The sequence below is a fragment of the Typopeltis vanoorti genome, chromosome 2, assembly GCF_054136105.1.
Source record: "Typopeltis vanoorti isolate ZY-2024b chromosome 2, IOZ_Tvanoo_1.0, whole genome shotgun sequence".
NCBI lineage: Eukaryota > Metazoa > Arthropoda > Arachnida > Uropygi > Thelyphonidae > Typopeltis > Typopeltis vanoorti.
Window position 1 is genome coordinate 23,309,818 of NC_143550.1, and position 26,219 is coordinate 23,336,036.

Genomic DNA, 26,219 nt, shown 5'->3' on the forward strand with positions numbered 1-26,219 from the left:
AAGAAAGAAATGGAGGAATTTTTTGAGATGTTGGAGAAAGCAGCTGGCTCAATGAAAAAGGAAAAGTTGATCCTTGTTGGAGATCTAAACAGAAGAATTGAAAATGCTTTCCAGACATATAGAAATGTTTTGAGAAAATTTGGAGAAAAGCACAAAGCTAATAATAATGATATTTTTTTGCTGGATTTCTGTTCAGAACATGGATTAATTATTACTAACACCACATTTCAACATAAAAATGTGCACAAATTCACATGGAGAGAACGTGCAAGGAATAAGAAAAGTCCCATCAACTGTGTTATAGTTGATAGCTAGCAATGTTTTCCCACTGGTTCAGGACACAAGATTATACAGAGGATTTGAAATAGGAAGTGATCACTATTTAATTTTGAACAGGATAGAATTGAATTTCATATTGAAAAGAAGAATGTGTAAGAAAGTTTTAAAATCAAGGTTAAGCAGTTTTCAGAGGTGAAATGTAGACACAAACATCATTGAAGAAAAGATGAAAGAGTTTGAAAACAAGAACCAAACCTTGAATAATCAATGGCAAATCCTGAGGGAAACCTGGATTGATTCAGCCAGAGAGCATGTGGTGAGGTTGTCTGTAAGAATAGAAAAATCAAAACTCCATGGTACACTCAGGAAGTTAAAGATCCAGTAAAGGAAAAGAAGAAAGCATGTGGAAAGTTCCTAGCAAGTAAGTCAGCTTGTGCTCTTAGAGAATATAGAGAAAATATATAAGAAAACAAAGCACTGTGTAAAATTAGCTAAACAAAAGTCATGGGAAGACTTTCATAAGAACATAGAAAATAAATATCAGGAAAGTGACAAAATTTTCTGCAGGCTATTTGAAAAAGCTTAGAAATTGAGGATAAAGGACTGTAAAAAGCATTAGAGATCATAAAGATATTCTAGATGTCTGCAATAATTATTTTCAAAGACTGCTAAATGAAATGAGCAGTATCAGCATGGTGGTAGAAAACTCCCAACATGGATGTAGTCAGGAATACATATCCATATTTGAAGTAGAAAAAGTCATCAAAAACCTGAAATGTTTAAATGCAGGAGTAAATGAAATTTAATCAGAAATGTTTGAAATAAGTATAAAAGTTTTACAGTGGCTACACTGCATAATTCAGAAGGCCTTGTTAGAGTGTCAAATTCCAATGATTGGAGTAGAACCCTTATAACTAACACCCATTTATAAAAAAGATAAATAAAACTGAATGTGAAATTACAGAGGTATTTCCCTATTGAGTGTTACTGGTAAGATTTATGCAAGTATACTTGAGAAATGGCTGAGAATGGGTGAAAAACAAGCTGGATTCAGACCAAATTGAGGTTGTCAGGATCAGATTTTCACTTTAGGACAAATATTTGAGAAATATAACAAGGATTTGTATTTAAGTTTTGTTGATCTGTATGGCAAGGTGCCAAGTGGAAAGCTCTTCAAAATGCTACAGTTAAATGGTATAAATGGGACATTATATCAACCAATACATAGTCTCTATTTAAGCTGTAAGTCAGCAGTTAGACTTGTAGGAGGTACAGGAGATGGTTTGAAGTAAAATTAGGTGTACAATATGGGTGCACATTATCTCCTATTCATTATCTATATTGATCACCTTATGAAGGAAAGTGGTGTTAAATCTGATATCAAAATTGACAATATCAGTTTTAGCTATTTACTTTATACAGATGATGTTATACTACTGAATAAATCCAGAAGTCTGCAAGATTCTCTGACTGTTGTAATAAATTTGGTATGAAAATCTGCAATAAAATGACAAAGACAATGAAGTAGGCAAAAGCATTAGAAGCCTCAACTGGATCCTGAATGGTGAACCTGTAGAACAAATAAAACATTTCAGCTATTTAGGCATAATTTTTAGTGAAGATGGCAAATTAAGTATGGAAATAGACAACAGAATTAGTAATGCTGGTATGGTGCAAAGTCAACTGAATAAATTTATATGGAATTAGAAAGAAATTAGTAAAAATACTAAATTAGCTTTATACAAGACATCATTCAAACTAATTTTAACTTATGGATCTGAGAGCTGGGTAAGAAATAAAACACTTGATTAAAGACTGGAGATATCTGATATGAGAGTTTTGAGGATATATTAGGAAAGAACTTGCCATTGTTAGCATTCAAGAATGTGTTAATAGAGCTGATCTCAGGTGATATGGTAACATAAACAGAATGGGAGAGGAAAGATTAGCAAAATGAATGTTCTTTGCTATGCTGGCAGGAAAAACAACTAGAAGAAGACCAAGGTGTAGATGTATTGATAACAGTAAAAGGTGCTTTAAAAGGCAGAAATATAAGATTGATAATATTGGAATCTTGACAGATAACAGATTAATTTGGAGAAAAATTGTTGATTGGAAGTTAATACTGGTGTAACTTTTTCACATAGTATTATCATAATTATCCTGTACACCCCCCCCCCCCCCCCAGGGTACATATCAGGAATTTGATGATGATGATGAAATTTCAGAAAGCTTTTGGACTACCTAGTACAGCTGTATCTATTTTGTCTTTTTTATAATAATTTTCTTGGAAGATTCCCATGTTACTCCTCTTAAAAACTATTATTTTTATGGGGGTGGGTGTCTGCTCCTCAACCAACAGATTGCAGGTTTAAATCCTACTGTGAATGTGGATGCTTGTGATTGTTTTTAGATGGAAGATCAGTTTCCTTGCCCACTATGAGGCCACTCCCCCACCAATCATCACCTTTAAAAAAAAAAAAAACAGGTTTTCTAATTAATTTCCCACCTTTGCTTCAGCCCCCCCCCCCCTTTAACAGCCTAACAGCAGAAGTATCCAGAACGAAGTCAACCTAACATCCAAACAAGGTTTGTGCAAAATTTCTTCCTCTACTAACCTGCATATTTTTATCTTTAAAATATGCCCATAATGCCTTAAGAATTCTTGAGTAAAAAGCCAATGTTTTTAAAATAAGGGACAATCCTAAACAAGAATTGGCAAAAATAGCCGTAAAATTAATAAAAACATTTTCCATACTCTTTTCCCTAATGAAATAAATAGTTGCTGACCTCTACACTTTCTTTAACCATGTCTTGTGTTAGCTGTATTTTTTTAAACACAGAATTATAATAAAGATAAGCTCAATCTTTAGTTGTAAAATCAGAATGAACTTAGAATTTCTTAGTAAGTTACAGACTTATAACTTGGAGATATAAAAATGGATTGTCTTTCAGTTTCTCATAGTCCACCTCCAACTGCACTACTGCCTTACAATCATCCTTATCATCAGTGTTGGCGAGGGGGAGGAGGATCTTGGGAAACTCACAATTCATGTGGGCGAGTAAGACGAAGTTCCACTAGTTACGCAGGCATCTTCACAGAATCATCACCTACAGGACCTACCCTATTGCATTATGGCACTTCACCTCCTAATATGGAAGGATCTGTAATGTTTGTTGCTCCGGAGCTTCCCGAAGAAACTCTGCTAGAGGTAAGGGAAAGGTATATGCTTTGTAATCAAATCTTCAGTATGAATAATATAAGCATGTAAACACAACATCCTTTGGTCAAAAACTCACCTCTTACATAGATCCCATTATAAATTTGAACGTTTATTTAAAGAAAGCATAGAGGCCTTACTCCATCGTCCTAACCTGAATCAGAATGACTGTATATCTGTATCAAAAATCTGGGAAAGTCTAATCAGGATAACTCATTAATTCATATTAATTTTATGTTATTTAATATTATTAATTATATCTTTATTTCAATCATGTCTCTGCTTAAAAATATTCCCTTTAATACTTAGTGACATAACATCACGCAGCTTGTTCTTTTTTTAAATGATCTATTGTTAGTATTCCACCTTGTATTTTTTTTATTTAGTTATTTTTTAAACTGTTCTTGTAGTGCCACTAAAGATGGTCTGCTATTTCCAGACTGGAATATTTGGTAATTAAATCTTTATTGTGTTTACGTGCTTATATTATTCAGTCTTTATGTCACAAGTATCCTTAAAACATCAAATCTTCAGTATGTGTTAAGTTATATAGATCATAAAACAGTATAAGATTGAGTGCCCTCCTTAATGAGTCCTAGGACTTGTCATAATTACATAAAATTAAGCTGAAATTTTATTGTAGTCTTTCTTGTTTATTTTATTTTATATTTGGAATCCTGTCTAAGAAACATTGGAAACCTATCATATATTAGTCCTGGTTGCTGATTTAGTTGACTGAGTGGTTAATATCTGCTCCTCAACCAACAGATTACAGGTTCAAATCCTACTGTGAATGCAGATGCTTATGATTGTTTTTAGATGGAAGATCAATTTTAATTTTCTTGCTCACTATGAGGCCACTCCCTTATGTAAAAATAAATAAAAATACAAAGAATATAAAATGAATAAAAACAGAACCATATGAAATGATACCATATGTAACAAACCTTACTCTGTATAAATTAATCTTTTTTTTTTTTTTTTTTTTTTTTTTTTTTAAAGGAACTTTTTCAAGTTACCCTCCAGTAAGCATAGTGGTAATCTCACATCAGGTGATGAAATTCATATAGAGTTTAGAATGAGTTAATGACATGATTTTATATGTCTTTCAGTAATAGATGATTACCACACAAAGTACTCTCAATAGACTAATATACTATGGATTTATTATCGTTGTGAGTGGGACTATCATAAATGTTAAAAAATTTAATTAAGAAAGAAGGGTTGGACCACATAATATTTTTAATTCATTTTCCAGAATGTGTAAGCAATTCAGGTTCATTTTATCTGTCCATACAAAACAACGGTATAAAATAAAATAATCTGGCTAGATGGAATTGAATGAAATTCAATATTTAGGATCATTGTCAAAATTGGTTAGATCATCTCATTTTGATAAATGGAAAATGTTATGAATAACTGTAGATAAACTATTCTGGTGTTTAAGCTTATATGTTGATTCTTCAGCATTGTATATTGCTTAAGGAAATTAACAACGTATACTTCATGATAACTAAAAATATTTAATTATTACTTCTAATATTTCGCCAAAATTAAATCAGCATCTTCAGGAATTAACACACTGGTATTAACCTTCTTACCGGCCGAGGTGGATGAAATATCCAGCGCACCATAGCATTCTGCATGGATCAAAACTTCATTGGCATTGTACCTTTTATCATGCTATTACCTCCCTCCGTCGTTAATCCCTTTACTGCTATTTTAGAGCTATCAGTGGATTAACTGTTAGTGCTTTTGTGTGGCATGTCTTTATGCACACTGTTTTCCTTTGAATTTCCTTTACTGTCCTAAGATAATTGACTTTTTTGCATCTAAAATGATTTATTATGTTTCTTCCCAAAAATTGAAACGAATTTCACATGTGCAAAAATAATCAATCCTGAAATGACCATCGATCAGCCTTTGCAATGAATCTATTTAGTAATAGTAAATTTGCTGTATTTTATTCTTCAAATCAGTGCAACGGAACAGTTGCACTGATTGTTCTTGCACTTTACTCACAATATAGAAACAATTTTTTTCGCAAATTTTCAAATGTTTGCATTGAAAATATTATGTCATCATCATCATCATCAAATTCCTGCCATATACCCTCAAGGGGTGTACAGGATATGATAGTACTACATGAAAAAAATTACTTCATTATTAATTTTCTATCTACAATTTTCCTCCAAATTAGTCTGTTACTTGTCAAGACTCCAACATTATCAGATCTTATATTTCTATCTTCTAAAGCACTTTGTACCGTATCAATCCACCTATATCTTGGTCTTCCTCTGGGTCGTTTTGCTGCCAACCTGGCAGAGAACACTTGATTTGCTAATCTTTCCTTGCCCATTCTGTTTAAGTGACCATATCACCTGAGATTAGCTCTGCTAACACATTCCTGGATGCTGACAATGTCAAGTTCTTTCCTAATATACTCGTTTTTAATATGATATTGCCACAGATTCCATCTGTTCACGCCTATAATCTTTCTCAGGACTCTCATATCTGTGGTCTCTAGTCTTTGGTCAAGTTTTGACCAAAGACTACTTTGACCCAGCTCTCAGATCCATAAGTTAAAACTGATTTGAACACTGTCTTGTATACAGCTAATTTAGTGTTCCGACTAATTTCTCTCTTATTCCATATGAATTTATTCAGTTGACTTCCCACCATACCAGCTTTGCTGATTCTGTTGTCTATTTCTATATTTAATTTACCATCTTCAGTAAAAATCGTGTCTAAATAGCTGAAATGTTTTACTTGATCCAGAGGTTCTCCATTCACAACACAGTTGACATTTTCAGTGATTCTGCCTATTTTCACTGTTTTTTTTTTTTTTTAATTGCTGACCTTCATACCATATCTATTACAACAGGTATTCAATTTAGTCAGAGAATCTTGCAGACCTGTAGCGGATTTATTTAGAAGTATAACATCATCTGCATAAAGCAAAGAGCTGACATTAACATCTCCAATTCTGATATCATGTTTAATACCACTTTCCTTCATAATGTACATCCTTGTCTCACACCAGATTTAACATTAAACCATCTTCCTGTACTTCCTTCAATTCTAACTGCTGACTTACAACTCAAATAAAGACTAAGTATCGCTTGATATAATGCCCCATTGACACCATATAATGCAGCGTATTGAATAGCTTCTCTCTTGGGACCTTGTCATATGCCTTTTCCAAATCGACAAAACTTAAATATAGATCTTTGTTATATTCCCATGCTTTCTCGACTATTTGTTGTAAAGTGAAGATCTGAGCCTGACAGCCTCTATTTGGCCTGAATCCAGCTTGTTCTTCACCAAGCTTTTCTTCCACAATTCTTCTCAACCGTTTCTCAAGTATACTTGCATAGATCTTGCCAGGAACACTCAGTAGGGAAATACCTCTGTAATTTTCACATGCAGTTTTATTTCCCTTTTTATATATGGTTACTATGAGAGCTCTACTCCAATCATCGGGAATTTGTCCCTCTGTCCAGGCTTTCTGAACTATGCAGTGCAGCCACTGTGAGAATCTTATACCACCATACTTCAGCATTTCTGGTCGAATTTCATCTACTCCTGCTGCCTTTCCACATTTCAAGCCTTTGATGGCTTTTTCTTCTTCAAGTATGGATATGTATTCCTGACTGCATGCCTGGTCAGTGTTTTTTACCACTATGCTGTCATCACTGCTTGTTTCATTTAGAAGTTTTTCAAAGTAATTACTCCATACTTCAAGGATATCTTTTTCTCCCGTTTTCATGTCACCTTTATCATCTCTAATTCCTTTTACAGCACTCTTTCCTCCATTCCTAAGCTTCTTCAACAACCTCCAGAATATTTTGCCACCTTCTTGATATTTATTTTCTATATTCTTGCCAAAGTCCTCCCATGACTTTTGTTTAGCTAGTTTTACACAGTGTTTAGCATTCTTGCATTTGTCTCTATATTCTTTAAGAGCACAAGCTGACTTATTTGACAGAAACTTTCGATATGCTTTCTTCTTTTCCTTCACTGCCTCTTTAACTTCCTGTGTCCACCAGGGAGTTCTGATTTTTTTATCCTTACAGACAACCTCACCACATGCCTCTCTGGCAGAATCAATCAATGTTTTCTTCAGAGTTTGCCACTGAATCTCCAAGGTTTGATTCCTGTTCTCAAACTCTTTCATTTTTTCTTCAATAATCTTTGTGTATTTTAGTCTACAGTTCACTTCTAAGAGCTGCTCAACTTTTATTCGCTTTAAAACTTTCTTACATGTTATTCTTTTCAATATGGAATTCAATTTTATCCTGCTCAAGACTAAATAGTGATCACTTCCAATTTCAAATCCTCTGTACACTCTGGTGTCCTGCACCAGGGAGAAAACATCACTATCAACAATAATATAGTCAATGAGACTTTTCTTATTCCTAGCCTCTTCTCTCCATGTGAATTTGTGCACATTTTTATGTTGGAACATGGTGTTAGTAATAACTAGTCCATGTCCTGAGCAGAAATCCATCAGATATTTGCCATTATTATTAGCTTTGCTCTTTTCTCCAAATTTTCCCAAAATATTTTTGTATGTCTCACAATCATATCCTACTCTGCTATTTAGATCCACAACAAGGATCAACTTTTCCTTTTTCATTGTGTCAGTTGCTTTTTCTAAAGCCTCAAAATATTCCTCCACTTCTACCTTAGTAGAACCTTCTGTGGGACCATAGGCACAAATAAGTCTCATTGTCCAGTTCCCCATTCTCATATTTGCCCACATTACTCTACTTGAGACTGACTGCCATTCAAGAAGATTAGCCTCGTATTTTGTGTTGAATACTATGGTTGCTCCTTCTTTTCCTTGATATTATGTCACATATTTATATTTTTAAATAATATTTATTGAAATAAATATGACCTTTTGCTTTCTTTCCTAGCAAAATCTCTCCTAAAATATTTAGAAACATCACATTTCTAAATATTTTAGAAATGTGATGTTTCTAAAACTGAAACATCACATTTCAGTTTTAGAAATGAATTTTTTTTTTTTTGTTTCGTTTTGTTTTATGAACAACAAATAGCGTTATATTGCATAACGCGGTTTCCGATTGTGAGTCTTTTTAGTATCAAAAATATATATCCAATGATGTTTTAGCAGGGATTCTTCACATTCGACTTTTTTTATTTTTGTAGGATACACATTACGGTAATATAAAGTGCATAGCCACCGTAGATATGTTGAAAATATAATGTGAAGGATATCATATACAGATTGATTCAAAATGTATGCTCATTTTGAAGATTTTCTAATGCTTATTTCCCCCCCCCCCTCCTTATCCTCTCCTGGAATTCAATTACATAACCACTCCAAATTTCTACAGGTTTGAAAACGTTTCCAGACAGTATTCAAAATCTATTACTTCATTTTACCATTTTGACAAAAGAAATAAGGCAATAATATTGTTGTACTGTGAAGCTTCTAATTCTGTACTATTTCTTTGCAATCTAAAATCAGCTGTTCTACTGTCTGCCGAAATGATTTGAAATTTTAGAAATACTAAATTCATGTAAAACTGTTTATATACATACCACACAAAAGAAAATTCAGTAGTATTATTTTTGTTTCTTTTTCTTAAAATAATCTAAATATTTTTACTTCTTCTTCTGGTTGCTATTTCTGAAGTAATCTACATCTTAGAAATACTTGATAGTAATCCTCTTAGCTGGAGTAAAGGCTTAGATTACTCTCAGTGCTATTGAGAAAGAAAAGAGAGAACACTTAGCCAGAAGAGACACTAAAGTACCTCAAGCTGTAGTGCGAGATACATCAAGAATGTCGTGTTTTGTTTTCAATTGTTGATTAGTAGATATCCTAACATAGAAAAAAATACAGACATTTATTTTACAGGCTGATACAGTATTTATGCTAAAATAAGTTCTTAATTTATAATGATCAGTTTCATTTTTATTATCGAAAAATTATATATTATTTCATACAATTATCTTGAAAGAGAGGATTTTTTTTTTTTTTGTTTGGGGGTGGGGGGAGGTTATAGACTTGTTCACTGCAGATATTTCAGAGAATTTATTTTATAAATCATTCGCAAGACAACTGTTACAAACGTAAATCACTTGGGGAAACATTTCCATTCATTTTAGTGTAAATAGTAACAAAGGTTTAGCTACTTCAACAATGCCATGTATCCAAACTAGAAGAAAATGTCGTTATATCTGCTGATGTTAAAACACTTACATAAATAATTTTTTCTGACATGATTTCTTTATTAGTTATAATGTAATCAATCTACAGATTTTTGCCCTCTTGTATTCTACCATCTTATGGGCAGTGTTTCTTCTTTGTACTACAAGAAAAATATGTAGTATTTTCTTTTTCATTGGGTGAATTTACAATGTTCTTTCTTTGTGTTTTGAAAAGAAAGTACAAATGATTATTTTTCTTACTATTTTTGCCATTATAACATGTGATACAATTATAAGAGTAATATTTTACCGTTTTTCTCCCACATGAGAAAAAGAAATATGACAATAATATTGTTGATTCTGTCGAACTTCTGTAGCCGAAACTTTTAATACAAAACTTTGTAATTTATGTTTATATATATATATATATATATATATACAGGGTGTTCGGGATAAATTTGACAGTTTCGTAAGGAAAAAGAAAATCTTCTTTGTATCTATTAAATTTAATGAATTGACAAAAAAACATTACAGGCAGAGTTAATTACAATACCATCAACAAGATTTACTCAAAATAACCACCATTAGCATCGATCACAGCTTCAATTCTGCTTCGGAACCTCGAACAAGCTGATGCTACAGTCTCCCTGGGAAGGGCCACAAAAACTGTTTTAATTTTATCCATTAACTGGGCTTTTGTATTACTGGAAGTGCGATTGGTGTCTTTTTCAACTGCGCCCCATACAAAATAATCCATGGGGTTAAGGTCTGGGGAGTTTGGAGGCCAAACATTTGGACTGGTGAAGTCGTAGAAATTTTCAGACAACCATTTTTGACTTTTCCCAGAGGTGTGGCAAGGGGCCGAATCCTGCTGCCATACATACGGCCTACCATTGCCTACCCTTGTTATCCAGGGCTTGACTACAGTTAGCAACTCCACGAACAAAGCCCGAATTCCAATGCCAGGGTTCTTCAACACCTGTTCCTGCAGATTTGCGAGGAATTCTGCTGTACGAACGCAATCAGATCGTCTGCTAGGGATCTTTCTTCTTGCTACATCCTCGTAGTCACCATTGCAAGTCTCTAGTTCATGCCTGATTGTTTTTACTGTATTCAGGGAGCATTGGGCAGCAGTCGTAATATCCTTATTTTGATGGCGGGCACGAATCATCATGATACAAGTTATTCTCTTCCATGATTCAGGTGGGTTCCAGCTATCCATCCTTTCTGACATCTTGTATGTGAATGAAGAAGGGTCCAAACTTTTAAATGAAGAGAAGTGTGTGTTAATACATGTAACTTACGGAAAAATATAATTAATTATAAATATGTCAAATTTATCCCGAACACCCTGTATATATATATATATATTAAGCAAAAGTATCGCTTATTATAAAATTGGAGCATAATATCTGAACTAGCAGAAAATATATACATATCAATTTAAATCATAACCATTAATTTCATTTTGTAATGACCAATTATACAAGGAAACCAAGAAGGTAAAAGTATAAAGAACAGTGGATTACAATATAAAGAAAAAAAATTTAGTGATATGATTAAAGAATTTCATGTTATTCTCTATAAATCAAAGTCGCTCAAGCACATCCTTCACAAAATCTGTGAAGTATTCTTCGAAACATGATCTTGAACAAAAATATAACATAATCTCGAACGTTGGCAGCCAGTTTTTTTAAATAATATTTCAAATAATTATCATGAATTAATTTCTTTGAGAACAAAGAAAATGTTTTGTGACGTAAGCGATTAGAAAAAATTAGCAAAAAAAAAAAAATTAAAAATTAAATTGGTTCTCCAAGGTAAGGCATTATTTAAGTGAAGAAACTATGCAAGGATTTTTATTTTGTCCAGGCTTTAAAATTGTATTGTACAATAAAAAGAGAAAATAAAAATAATTTCTAAATTTTTAGTTTATCCAGTATAACTAAGATTCAGTTACCCAGCATAGAACGAGGAATTGTATTTCTTATTATAGGCAACTGAGACGCAGCTATGAGTTTGAGATAATCTGATTAAATGCTCCTTTCAACATGAAGGATTATCACACCTTCTAATGGTGTGATAATTGCCGGCCGAATTGCACTTCTTATCCATGTTCTTTCAACAGATAGCATGCATTTTATCCAGATCCAAAAAAAAAATTGTATCCAAACACATGCATGCAGGCACACTTCAGTAACAAGATGAAAACAGGAGAGAAACAGGAAGACCTAAAGTCCTATAATTACACCATCTGTTGGGTTTAGTTGGATGTTCTTGGCTGTTGGGCTGAGTGCCTACAGATGAGGGTTTTCCATAATGTGATAATGAGTGACTGAATTGTTACCCCAAGAGTAGTCATTAATACATATCCAAAATATTAGCGTCTATAGGCTTAATGTAAGTTATTTCATTTCTTATTATGGTTAATGGAATGGTTTCCCTCCTGAAAAAAACAAACAGATGAACTGCTGGTGAGTGCACAGACATTTGACAGCTAGCCATGCTCTTGACTTTTAGCTTTAACTTGTGAGAATTCTAAATACCCTGCCATCATAGTGAAGGAATGGGGTATTTCAGCCTGATTGCTCACACTGCTCTCCAACTTGTATGTCTTAGGTTGAATCCCACTACCGGCATAGATATTTGTGACTGTCATTAGATTGTAGACGGATGTATGATCCCTTTTCTGGTTACTGCAAATCAGAAATCAGAGGCACCAGATTATTTAACCCTTGGTCTGCCTACCATACTAATAATGTGGTGTTATATTTATACTGTTTTGTGGATGGAATTAATGTTAATTTTTAAAAAAATGTAGGGATTGCTACTTTTTTTAATAAACATTAACTGAAAATCGCCATTGATAATATCTGGCACTGACTAATGTTGATAGCTGAAAAAATAGTAGCAGTTATCTATGAGAAAAACTATAACAAATCAAATAGATTGTGTTATCTGAAATAAAATACAAGTATTGGAGTGATTACACTGCATAACCATATATGCTTAGTCACAAGATTGAGTAAAAGAAAATCAAAAGAAATTAAGAGAGAATGCAAGGATTATCCTCACATTAATCTGGAATTTCTCTGCCTAGTGTTCCAAAGAAGATTGTTGTGAAGAAAAATATATGAACTAGATTGGATTTAGGCCAAATAGGGTTTTGCTGAATTAAATTAAACTTTCCTAGAAATTATCTTCTTGTATAATCCTTTATCCAAGTGTAAGCAAACAAAGTTTTTGAATTTTCATGACTAGGCTACTTTTATATAGAGGCAAATGTTTTCACATTTATTGCCTTAGTGTCCCATAATGCAAAATATACATCCATTTGGATATGTATAATGCTGTGCATTATGGGAAGGACCACTACTATCCAAACCAGTTTCTACCTTTTTGAGATCTCAAGTGGGAGCCAGATCCAGATGGGATACCAAGATTTAAGTAATTCAGAAGTCATATATTTCTCATGTAGGGTTTTGCTGAGACTAGATTTTGCCTTTTTACCTTTCAACAAAGAGTCTTGAAATCATGAAAATATATAACATGTTACTTTTTGAACTTGAACACTTAATCTCTATAGTGCAAATTAAACTTTATACAAAGCAATTCCTACCTCATTCATAAATTACAAATTAGAATTGAAGGATATATAAAACAGATGATTTGGTGTTAAATCAGAAGTAAAGCAGAGTTATATGCTCTTTTCATTTGTATTTGTAATCTGTATAAACTATATCCTTGAAGTAAGTAGTATTAAACCTGATACAAGTGGTAGATTAGTTTTCTTCTCTATGCAGTTGAACTTCATTGTCAAATTCCTGATATATATCTTTAAGGGTACACAAAATAATATGAATGGACTACATGATAAGTTTTCATTAATACTAGCTGTTTATTGACAATTTTTCTTCAAAAGTAGTATATTATTTGCCAGATCTCCAAAATTGTCACATTAAATTTTTTGTTTTCTGAAGCACTTCTAATTGTCAGTCTACCTAGCTTTTGGTCTTCTTAAATTCATTCATTCATTCGAATAGTTTCACTTATTTAATTTGCAGTATTTATTAAACATGGAGCCTAAATAGCTGAAATGTGTTACTTCTTCGGTAGATTAGGTTCTGAATTGAGAATGCAGTTTGTTTTCCATGTTCTACCTGTAGTTTAGTGAAAGAATCCCAAAGATTTGCACTGGATATATTTTGAAGTAGAACATCTTCAGTTTTAATATCAGATTTATGCCACATCATGTGATCATGTAATCCATTGGTATCCATGATGGATAACAATGGAGATAATGTGCACCCTGATTTTACATCGATCAATCTTCCTGTTTATCCTTTAGTTCTGTTTGCTGACTTACAACATATACTAGTGTTGCTTTGCATGATATTTCAAATGCCCTAATGCAATTGTCTGTCCAAGACATGTCCAGTTCCCTACTTAAGGGTTTAGTCATTTTAATGCAGCCAGCTTGCCATTCCTCTGCTGCAACCCTTGATATAACTGTAGTATTTTTGAAAAGATTTTCTCTTGGCACTTTGTTATATTATCATAATTACTCATTTATTTGTCATAAAGTGAAAATCTATCCTGACAATCTTTATAATAATTCTCCATTCAGTTTTATTTCTCTTTTATAAATGGATACCATAAGAGGAGCTCTATTCTAATCATATAGAATTTAACACTCCAACTACGTCTTTTGAATTATACAGTATAGCCTAGTGTAAAATTTTTATACTGAATTTCTGGATACCTGAAACCTGGACTTTTCCATGTTTCAGGTATCTGATGCCTTTTTACCTCAAGTATTGATATGAACTCCTAACTGCATTCCTTTTAAATATTTTCTAACACAATTCTGTCCCTGCTTATTGCATTTATTAATCTTTCAAACTTTACCTTAGCCATCCAGAATAACTTTATCTTCAGTATTTCATGTTGCCTTTGTCATCTCTGATTCAATTTACAGTACTTATTTCCTTAAATTCTACTCTTTTCTTCATTTCTACAAAGTCAGATGGAAAGATCTGGATTGAATCCATTATGGGACATGAATCTTTTATATTAACTTTTCAATTACAGGTAAGTGATCTGTTCTCATATAGAGGTAGTAGAATTTTTTCCTCTGTCAAAACTCTCTGGCGATTTTGAATTTTTAAAAAAATACACTTCTTCCTACTGGTTAATTCACATAAAAGAGAAAAATATACAAGCAGTTAGATGGTATGCAATGAATGTCTTCTCCCCAGGCAGTTTCCATACAGAATTCTTTGAGACAAAGACTTCAGATCAACCACACTCTTACCTATTGTCTGGCTATGCTATGATGATTATGTGTTTGTTGTTTGACCACATTGTAGCCCAAACACATTAGATATATTTTTAAAGCATCTAAACACTTGGGATTCAAAAATACACTTTACTATAGAAAAATAATTAATAATTTTAATAATTGTCTACTCTTCTGGACACATGTTTAAATGCTTTTCTTTCATTTTCTAGTTATAGAAAGCCAAAACACACAATATATGCACACAAAGAGTAGGGGGGAAAGGAAGTGTCCATTATGGTGCACTGCAGCAGCAGCAGCATCCTTAAACTACTGACACTAGGATTTTCTTGTACCATAGTTCTTACTACTTGTCTGTACCACACTTCTTTTATCTTATGGCTACAACTCCATGTGAAATAGATAAAATCATAATAGATGTGTTCCCATCTCCCTATATTTGGAATACATCCAGAAAGTTAGAGAGAATGCTAAATGAATATAATACTCACTCAACTTTTAAACCACACATCAAAATGGTAACTCTTATCCATTCTCTCAAAGACATATCAAAGAATGTATAAAGTTCCTTGTGATAATTTGTATACTTTAAATAGACAAGAAGAACATAAATACATATCAGACTTCCTTTTACCAATCATCAGCATTATCGTCAAATTCCTGATATGTACCCTCAAGGAGTGTTACAGGATATGATAGTACTGCATGAAAAACTTAAACCATTACTAACTTCTTGTCTATAATTTTCCTCCAAATCAATCTGCTACTTGTCAAGACTTCAACATTATCAGATCTTATATTTCTATCTTCTAATAATAAATATACACTTTTTACTGTATCAATCCACCTATATCTTGGTCTTCCTCTGGATCTTTTAAATGCTAACCTGGCAAAGAACACTTGTTTTGCTAATCTTTCCTCTCCTGTTCTGTTTAAGTGACCATACTACCTGAGATTAGCTCTGCTAACACATTCCTAGATGTTAACAATGTTAAATTCTTTCCTAATATCCTCATTTTTAATAGGACATTGCCACTGATGCCATCTGTTCAGCCCTCTAATCTTTCTCAGGACTCATATCTGTGGTCTCTAGTCTTTGGTCAAGTGTTTTATTTCTAACCCAGCTCTCAGATCCATAAGTTAAATTGGTTTGAACAATGTCTTGTATACAGCTAATTTAGTGTTCCTACTAATTTCTCTCTTATTCCATATGAATTTATTCAGTTGACTTCCTACCATACCAGCTTTGTTGATTCTGTTATCTATTTCCCTATCTAATTTACCATCTTCACTAAAAATTGTGCCTAAGTAGCTGAAATGTTTTACTTGTTCCGCAGGTTCTCCATTGACAACACAGTTGACATTTTCAATGATTCTGCCTATTTTCGTTCTTTGTCTTTTTATTGCTGATTTTCATACCATATCTATTACGACAGTTATTCAATTTAGTCAGGGAATCTTGCAGATTTATTTAGAAGTATAACATCATCCGCATGAAGCAAAGAGCTGACATTAACATCTCCAATTTTGATATCAGGTTTAATACCACTTTCCTTCATAATATGATCCATATAAATAATGAATAACAGAGGGGATAATTACATCCTTGTCTCACACCAGATTTAACATTTAAACCATCTTCCTGTACTTCAATTCTAACTGCTGACTTACAATTCAAATAAAGACTAAGTAATGCTTGATATAACGCCCCAGTGACACCATATAACTGTAGTGTTTTGAATAGCTTTTCTCTTGGCACCTTGTCATATGCTTTTTGCAGGTTTACAAAACTAAATACAGATCTTTGTTATATTCCCATGATTTCTCAACTACCTGTCGTAAAGTGAAAATCTGATTCTGACAGCCTCTATTTTACCTGAATCCTGCTTGTTCTTCACCAAGCTTCTCAACCGTTTCTGAAGTATACTTGAATAAATCTTACCAGGAACACTCGGTAGAAAAATACCTCTGCAATTCTCACATTCAATTTTATTTCCCTTTTTAAATATTGGTACTATGAGAGTTCTACTCCAATCATCTGGAATTCGTCCCTCTGTCCAGGCCTTCTGAACTATGCAGTGCAGCCACTGTAAGACTTTTATACCTCCATACTTGATCTGGTCGAATATCATCTATTCCCGCTGCCTTTCCACATTTCAGGCTTTTGATGGCTTTTTTTACTTCAAGTATGAATATATATGCTCCTGCTTGCATGTCTGTTGAGTGTTTTTTTACTACTGTGCTGTCATCACTGATTGTTTCATTTAGCAATTTTTTGAAGTAATTCCTCCATACATCAAGGATATCTTTTTCACCAATTTTCATGTCGTCTTTGTCATCTCTAATTCTTTTTACAGCATTCTTTCCTTCAGAATATTTTGCCACCTTCTTGATATTTATTTTCTATGTTCTTATCAAAGTCTTCCCATGACTTTTGTTTAGCTAGTTTTACACAGCGTTTAGCTTTCTTACATTTGTCTCTGTAATCTCTAAGATTACAAGCTGACTTATTTGCCAGGAACTTTTGATATGATGCTTTCTTCTTTTCCTTCACTGCCTCTTTAACTTCTTGTGTCCACCATGAGGTTCTGATTTTTCTATCCTTGCAGACAACCTCACCACATGCCTCTCTGGCTGAATCAATCCATGTTTTCTTCAGGATTTGCCACTGACTCTCCAATGTTTCCCTTTACCCAGTATTAAATAAATGAAAACTGTTGTATTATATAGAAGTTATTACAAGTAGGAAAAACTATTTTTGGAGCTAGCATCAGCATTGAAGTACTCTTCAAATTCCTAATCCCAACAAATATGTCTGTATTAACTTAGCAAAATGTTGAGCATTGATCATTTTAAGATTACTTTTACCCCAGGAAGCCATATACTGTAAATCTAGCTAGAGTAGATGCTATAATAAGATAGTAGTTCTTTTCTTCTTTGTTTGTGATTGTTACTACAATTACTTAATTGTTATTGGTACTATGGGTTAATGTTTTTATGCTCTAAAGCAGTGGTCTCCAAACTTTTCACCATGAGGGCCACATTGGGTACTTCAGCACTGTTCAGTGGGCCGTAGTAAAAAAAAAAAAACTCTAGAACTAGATATATGAGTTTTATTGAAGCAGATAGAAACTGATTACAGAATATGTGAGATTAAATTATCGTATATTAATGACAACGAACACTATCAGCAAATTCTCATTTTTTTCACAAATTGTAATAATCCATTAATGTGAATGATTTTGTGTTTGTGTTTTTAAAATCTTATTAAACTCAGGTTCAAATTTTGAAGTGCTAATTACATGTAGCGATTTCAAATATTCATCAGATAAATTTGCCGTGTATTTTGACTTGATATATTTCATTTGGGAAAAAGTTTGTTCGCAAAGATACTTTGTCCCAAAAATTGAAATAAATTTACAAGCAAATTTCTTCAAATTTGCTTGTAAAATTTTGTAAAATTCAAATTTTTTTTTTCTTCATTAGTCCATTTTAACTGCCCTTTTACAGTCAGAAAGACCGTAACTTGGATTATGGTTACGTTTTGCTATTTGGGAATATATTTTGAACACAATTTTAATTAATGCATTTGAAATCTCTCAACACATCCCGTGTGTTTTTTTGCGGATTCTTATTGAAAAATTAGTCCAATTGGTGTGTGTGGATAAAATCATATTGTGGGCCGCATCTGACCTGCAAGCCGTAGTTTGGAGACCCTTGCTCTAAAGGATGGTTTGAAATGCAGGGAAATCTCAGAAGTTTAATATTTTAATAAATGAGTTGTTCTTATTATACTGTTGTGAGTCAAAGCTGTTAACAGTACTTATTGAATGTGTGACTACAAATCATCTTCTTCTAGATGATAATTTGTCAGCCTTAGTTAAAAATGTTATGTTAAAACTTTATGTTAAAAATCAACCCTTGTCATCATCATTATCAGTAAGCTTGCATTCTAAATTCTACTCCATATAATCCATTAAATGGGATCTAAGTGTTTGTTATCTGCAAGATAACACAGATACTAACATTGTTGTGTTATACAATTTGAAATTTCAAATATAATTTGTGAATGCCTTCTATATATTCAGAGCTTCACCTGTCTGTTTGTGGTAGTATGTGATTCACTGTATACTGTACCGTGATTTTAAATTTTGACAACTTCTTATGTTTGTTAATACATAGTTGTCTTCATATCTTTAAGTGCACTGCTTGTGGACTCTTCCTGTGCTCTGGTGAATCACAGTCAGGGAGTCACTTGCTATGCCTATATAAAAGATTTGTGACTATATGCAGTGCTTAAATTTTATTTTACAAATTCAGTTTTGGTCATCATCATCATGCGTATCAAGGATTTAGACCTAGGATGGCCTGTTTCGGCCTTAGAAGTCATCGTTTAAGAGGACGTCCTGGTTTTCTTTTTCTTAATGGCTTGTACTTTAAGCTTGTTTTGGTAATCTTTTTGTTTTCATTCTTTGAATGTGTTCCATCCATTTATGCTTATATTTTTTAATTTTTTCTATTACTGGTTCTTGGTTTAATTCTTTCATAATTTCTTTGTTTCTTTTGTGATCAAATAGGGTATACTTTGCAGTTTTTCTCATAAACTTCATTTCTACTGTTATTAATCTTTGTCTTTTTGTTTTATGGTCCAGATTTCGCTTCCATACATTAAGACTGGTAGGGCTAATGTATTGTATTGTATTGTATACTTTTAGTCTGGTTTGGTTTAAATATAGAGTTAATTACACCTGTTATTTTTAAATATTTTGCAATTTTTACGTTTATATCGTTTTCATTTTCAGTTTTGGTATGGAGGTATTTTTTTTTATGTGTTTGTTTATAGATTGTTACTATTAGAAAAAGAGCAAATATTTTTTTTTTCTAGGCTGTATATATTTGTAATTTATTATATTTTGGTAGGATTGCATTTATAATTAACTATTTGTGTTACTTTATATATTTGTAGAAAGAACACAGCCAGACATTAGCAAAGCTAAATTTTGTATTAGCTTTGGTAGAATGTATTTTGGAACTAGCAAAAATCAAGTCTAATCCTCTCTCTGCATTGACAGATTCTTTTCCAAAAAAAGAAGTAAGAAATTTGACCTTGTATAGCAATTTAAAATTTTTGATAGTTTTATTTATTTTATTAATAGTTATGCAACATTTCTTAAAAGTGTTTTGTTTCACAAGTCTTCAAAATTGCCAGTTAAGTAATTATTGAATTTTTTTTTCTTAAGGTGATTTTTATGATCATTAAACACTTATTTAAACAGATAATTAGAGATTTTTTTTAAAAAAAAGTCATTTCCTAATAAATTGTACATTTCTTGGTATTCTCAAATGGGTGGACGGATAAATTCTACATAATTAAGTTTGCATTATTACTAACTTCCTATTATAACAGCTTAGAAAAACCAATTTCTCTCTTAATCTGAAATTTGTCAAGTCTTCAGTATTATTATATCTTACATTTCTGTTTTCTAAGATACTCATCAATCCACCTAGACCTGCTCTATTTCTTTGTGTTTTCTTGGTATTTTGGTATAGAATATATGGTATTTATTCTAACCTTTCCTTTCCAATTTGCTTACATGACCATACTGTTTCTTAGCTTTTCACATGTTCATTTTTTTTTATGATCCTACCCACAAAAAGTTGTAGACCTGTATAAATATACCTGAGTGGACTGTGGATTAAGGAAACCATGCTCCAGAGAACAGATTTCCAAGTTAAAATTAGTCTTGTGTACTATTAGTTCAGTACATTGGCTCATTTCTCTTTTATATCCCTATAAATTATTCAGACTTCCCATAATTTCCATTTTTACTGCAATTATCATCTCTGTACCTAAATAGGTGAAATATTTTACTTGTTTTACAAGTTGGCTATTGAAAATGCAGCTGATGTTTTCAATAATCCTGCCTATTTTCATAGTTTTTATCTTCTTTTTATTGCTGATGATTTCCTAACTCTTTTTCTTAAAGTAAAACCTTTCTGTCAGTTCCTTTATGATTTGGCTGAATCCAAGCCAAATAATTAGTTGTCAAGAATAAATGTTTGCATTTCTTTTTTTTAGCCACTTCTGGAGTATATGTCTTACCTGAAATGCTTAGCAGGAAATTGCTCTGTAATTAATTCTCACATTTAGTTTTATTTCTCTTTCTATAAATGAGTATTATGAGAGCTATATTCCAGTCATCCAGAATTTAATCTTAGGAACAAGTGTTTGAAATTATGCAGTGCAATTACTTTCGTGTATAGAACTGTTTAAAATATTTGAGTATTTCTGGTTGAATATTGTTTACTTCACCTCTTTCTCCATTTCACTTTTCTGTAGTTTCTTTTATCTTTAATACTAAAACGTATTTATAACTTCAGTCCTTCTGGATTTTTTTCTGCTACTGATTATCTCATTTAATAAGTTCAAAGTAATTACTTGGGGCATTTAGAATATCCTTATCTTCAGTTTTTATATCATATTACAATTATCATCTCTGGTTTCAATAATAGTCCTATTTCCTGTATACTTAAAGCTTTTTAATTAGCCAGAACATTTTGTCACCTTCATGAGATTTAAATTTTATCTTTTCATGACTTTTTTTTAGCCACTTGTATACATAACTTAATCTTTCTTACTTTTTTTTTTTCATTTTTTGACTTAAAACATTTGATACAGTTTCTTTGATAGCCTCTAAAACTCTCGTTCTTCCCCTCCCCCCCCAATAATATTTCCTTATTTAAGCCTATAGTTCATCTCTGAAATCCATTTAACTTTGTTTCTTTTTTAAAACTTGCATACATCCATTTCTTTTCAGTGATCAATTTTATCCTTCTGAAAACTAAATGGTGATCATTTTCTAATCTCTTTTATCCTGAACTAGTCTGAAGATGTTACTGTGTGAGATTTTTGTTTCTTTTGTCCACTCCATGTGAATTTATGTACAACTTTATGTTGGTTCATGGGGTAGTAATTGACAAGCTCAGAAGTCCATCAGGTGATTATCATTATTAGCTTTGGTATTCTTTTGTAAAATTTCCCAAAATGATTACTCTATGCCTGGAATTCATTTCCTACTCTGTTGTTTGTGTCTCCAACAAGAACTGGCTTTTCCTTATTTCCTTTATATTAGCTGCCTCAAATAATCCCTCTACTTCTTTCTTAGTAGAATCTTCTGTGGACCATAGGCACAAATAAATCTCTGAAGTTGTCAAATTCCCCTGTTTTGAAATATATCACATCATTCTATTTGGAATTTCTCAAGAAGTTTATCTTTGTATCTGTTGTTGAATATTATAGCTATTCCTTCTTTCCTTTCCATTTATTGTTACCTGAATATAATAATTTTAGTTATTATTTAAATGTATCTCACTGTTTAGTCTTCTTTTAGCTCTATTAGTTTTCTGCTGATGCTTTTTATTCATAATGATAAGATTATGGTCACCATTACAATGTTAAGAGTAATCATTTTAATTTGCTGACCTTTTAAGTCTTCATATTAAGGTCATCATGTGGAGTTCTCTTACACCTGTACAGAGAAACTAATTACGTTACAATTCATACAGAGGATTCAGGACTAGATAGACAGGAATATGATACTTTATATGGATAACATGGAATTGTGAAGGCACCATGCCTTAGTAATTGCTCTGTTTTTATATACAGTAACAACCAGATAAAAGAAATAGCTACTCAGTGATACTGCTGGACTTTGCAAAGCCATTCAACAGGATTCTGCATGTAACTGTTTCATAAATTGGAGTAAATGGGGGGTGGATAAGAAGCTGGTTATTTGGATAAGAGGATTGTTGATAAACAGGTATCAAAGAGCATTGTATGGGGGAGTTGAGTCCAGCAGAAGGTAGTTGACTAATGGTGTAAAACAGGACTTATTACTTAGTCCCACTGGTGTTGATCTGTCATTGTGGTATAGAACATAATTCCTGGGTTTTGGATTTTGAAAGTTTTTTTTTTCACTTGGTTAGAGTATAATAAATTTAGTTTAATCCTTTATCCAAGTGTGAGCAAACAAAGTTTGCACCTGAAAGTCTCTTCAGGACTGGGGTAAGGTGGTACAACACCAGGACAACTCGTTGCAAAGGTGGAGCAAGCTACCAACACTCCTATCTCAGTATCTCCTATAATGCAAAACACATCTCCTTGCGGATATGTCTAATGTTATGCATTAAGGGAAGGGCCACTACCTAGACTAGTTTCGACCTTTATTGAGGTCTCTTCAGTGGGAGCCAGGCCCAAGTGGAGATACCAGGCAGAAGCATTAGCAGGTCATCTCTACCTATGGTGTTGTACCACCTTACCCCAGTCCTGAAGATACTTTCAGGTGCAAACTTTGTTTGCTCACACTTGGATAAAGGATTAAACTAAATTTATTATGGGTTTTGGATTGTTGGCTGGTCGAGGGTGCATTTCGTTTAAAAGGATTACCTCATCAGTGTAACTTGTTATAAATTCTTATAGTTTGTGCAGTCCTGGCTAGGGTTTGATTCACTCAACTCAATTAACATTTTGCATCGGGGGTTCAGTTTTTCCTGCAGGTTTGGAGGCTGCCACCGCCATTGGGGGTTATTGGCATTTACTATGGGTGCCCTTGCAGGTTTTTTTTTTTTTTTTTTTTTTTTTTTTTTTTTTTTTTTTGTGGCCGAGCCAAGTATTGCTTGTACCCTCTGTAGTTGGCAGGATGTGATCTGCGCATGTAGGCTGCTCTGTTTTTGATTTTTTGCAGAAATCCTTTATGTGATACACAAAGTTTGTAATACAGCAATTTGAATTTAATACAGCAATAAAAATTTGTAATACAGCTCCTAGGAATCGCCAAACTTTATATAGTTTCTGTATTTGGCATGAAATCTTTGAGGTTCTTATTTGGCTAAGAAACAATACAGGATATAATATCCCTTAACTTAAATAAGTTTATGTCGCCGAATTGAAGCCTTTGGCTCTTCATTATAATTAATCCTTTGTGTGGTTTATTCCACATTTAACACAGCAGAAATACGAGTTGCAAGTGGCTGAATTTTTGACAACAGTGGCATTATTCAGTTGATGCCTTCCATCATAATGATTCTGGTTTTATAACCAGGAATGTTTCTGAGATGGTTTTAAGTTGTGGATTTCCCAGTACTGGTTATTAATTTTACTAGGACAAGAGGCATCAGCCATTTATCTGCTCAGAGCATACAGCTAATAGTAACAGAGTTTAGTTCTGTGGTTTTGGAGGTCTCTTGTGACTTCCTCGGTGATGATGGGTTCTGTTATATCACACAGTACTCCCTTGAAGGGGTTTCTTTATTTTTAAAGCAAATGTGTGGTATTGGATATTTTTGTTGTCTAAAATTGTGGTGAGTGCACAGTAGTCGGATACTGTCTCTGACTATATTCAAATCCCTTGACCCATGTTCCTGGCTTTTGTAAAATTTATTTTATGGTTTTTGAGGGCTGTGGCCATTTCCATTCATTGTTCCTGGGGTTGTAGGATAACAGAAGGAACTCTTTTCTTATGTTGGTTCATTTCTGCTTCCATGGAGATTGCAATGTCGTTTGATGTTGGTTCCTTGCATGGTTTTTTCCTTCTGACTTCACAGCAGCTGTCTTGTTCCTCAGCTGTTCCTGGGTTAAATATGAGCTAGATTGTGAGTACAGTCTTGGACTCTGGTCTGTTGTTGATGACCGGAGTAGTTGTTGCCCTCTCATGCTCAATGCAATTGGTCGGACCATTTCATTTGCAAGATGTCATAAAAACTTCTGAATTGTGCAACTGCTTTCTTGATTTCTAGGCTTTCCCAATGGGGATCACCCATTTAAAGTTAGTAAGGCATTCCTAAATTGGAAATTAAGAGAAGAAATAAATTTTAAAAAAAGAAAGAAAAGAAGAGAGTAACTAGCTGTTATACTTACCTCTGGAGAAGCCTCGAACCCATAATCACTGAAGATAGAATGAATACGTCTCAGTGAGTCACCAAAGATCAGATGAGTCCATTCCAATAGATACTAACATTGAATTACTGTAGAAATCATATATTTTTCATATATACGTGGGCTGTTCAATAAGTAATAAGACTAATTTTACTGTGCCGAAACCACTCATCACAATATTAATTTCTGTTGAATAAAGAAATTTTGCTGTCTGTATTAACAAAAGAGGTTGATAGATGGCATATACGGGCTGATGTGCCAGAGCATCACGTGACTAAACGCAAGTGCTCATCGTCGCTCCTGCAAGGCACGACCAGTCTTCGAAATGTAAGCTTCCTTGGAACAGCGTTATGCGATTAAATTTTGTGTGCATTTGCAATAATCGGCATCGGACACTTTTAACATGATACGCGAAGCTTTCCATGATGAAGCAATGTCAAGGGCAAGTGTTTTTCGCTGGCATAAAACTTTTAAGGAAGGAAGGCAAAAATGTGGAAGATCTTGAACGTGAGGGAAGACCTTCAATGTCCATCACAGAGACAATGATCAACACAGCAACGATTATCATCAATGCAATTTCTGGCTGTTTCCTCAGCTCAAGAAAACCACTAAGAGGCCGCCATTTCGAAAGCAACAAAGCATGTGTAAAAGCTGTGGAGGCGATTTTGAAAGAACTCTCAAAAAACAGACTCTCACATGTGTTTAAGAAGTGGACGCAATGTTGGGACAAATGCATCGCATCTCACAGTAGTTACTTCGAAAAAGACCGTGTAAATGACGACGATTAAAGGTAATCTGTTTTCTGTATAAATATAGTCTTATTACTTATTGAACAGCCTACGTAAATAGTGAAAATGTGTATCACCTTTTTACTATTATATTTGATAAAAAATTATGTTATTTTTTAATCCTTTATCCAAGTGTAATCAAGCATATTTTGCACATGAATTCTTCACATTTACACTTGGATAAAGGTGTTGAAAGTTTTTTTCACTTGGTTAGAGTATAATAAATTTAGTTTAATCCTTTATCCAAGTGTGAGCAAACAAAGTTTGCGCCTGAAAGTATCTTCAGGACTGGGGTAAGGTGGTACAACACCAGGGCACTCCTTGCAAAGTTGGAGCAAGCTACCAACACTCCTATCTCAGTTTACCCCAGTCCTGAAGATACTTTCAGGTGCAAACTTTGTTTGCTCACACTTGGATAAAGGATTAAACTAAATTTATTATACTCTAACCAAGTGAAAAAAACTTTCAACATCTTTCTCTAAATCCAGAGTAATTTATTAAAAAAGGGTGGC

At 33.1% G+C, this 26,219-nt stretch overlaps 1 protein-coding gene across 2 annotated transcripts in view; it reads left to right on the forward strand.

Moving 5' to 3' along the window:
- LOC150108873 (serine/threonine-protein kinase unc-51-like) overlaps positions 1 to 26,219 on the forward strand; it is a 400,205-nt gene that overhangs the window by 271,533 nt on the left and 102,453 nt on the right. Inside the window, exons 20-21 of one of the 2 annotated variants that reach the window (XM_090410511.1) lie at positions 3,235 to 3,491; positions 19,952 to 20,077. In XM_090410511.1, coding sequence (XP_090266637.1) covers positions 3,235 to 3,491; positions 19,952 to 20,077 — 383 coding nt within the window. The remainder of the gene's footprint in view (positions 1 to 3,234; positions 3,492 to 19,951; positions 20,078 to 26,219) is intronic. The other variant, XM_090410519.1, reaches the window with a different exon arrangement.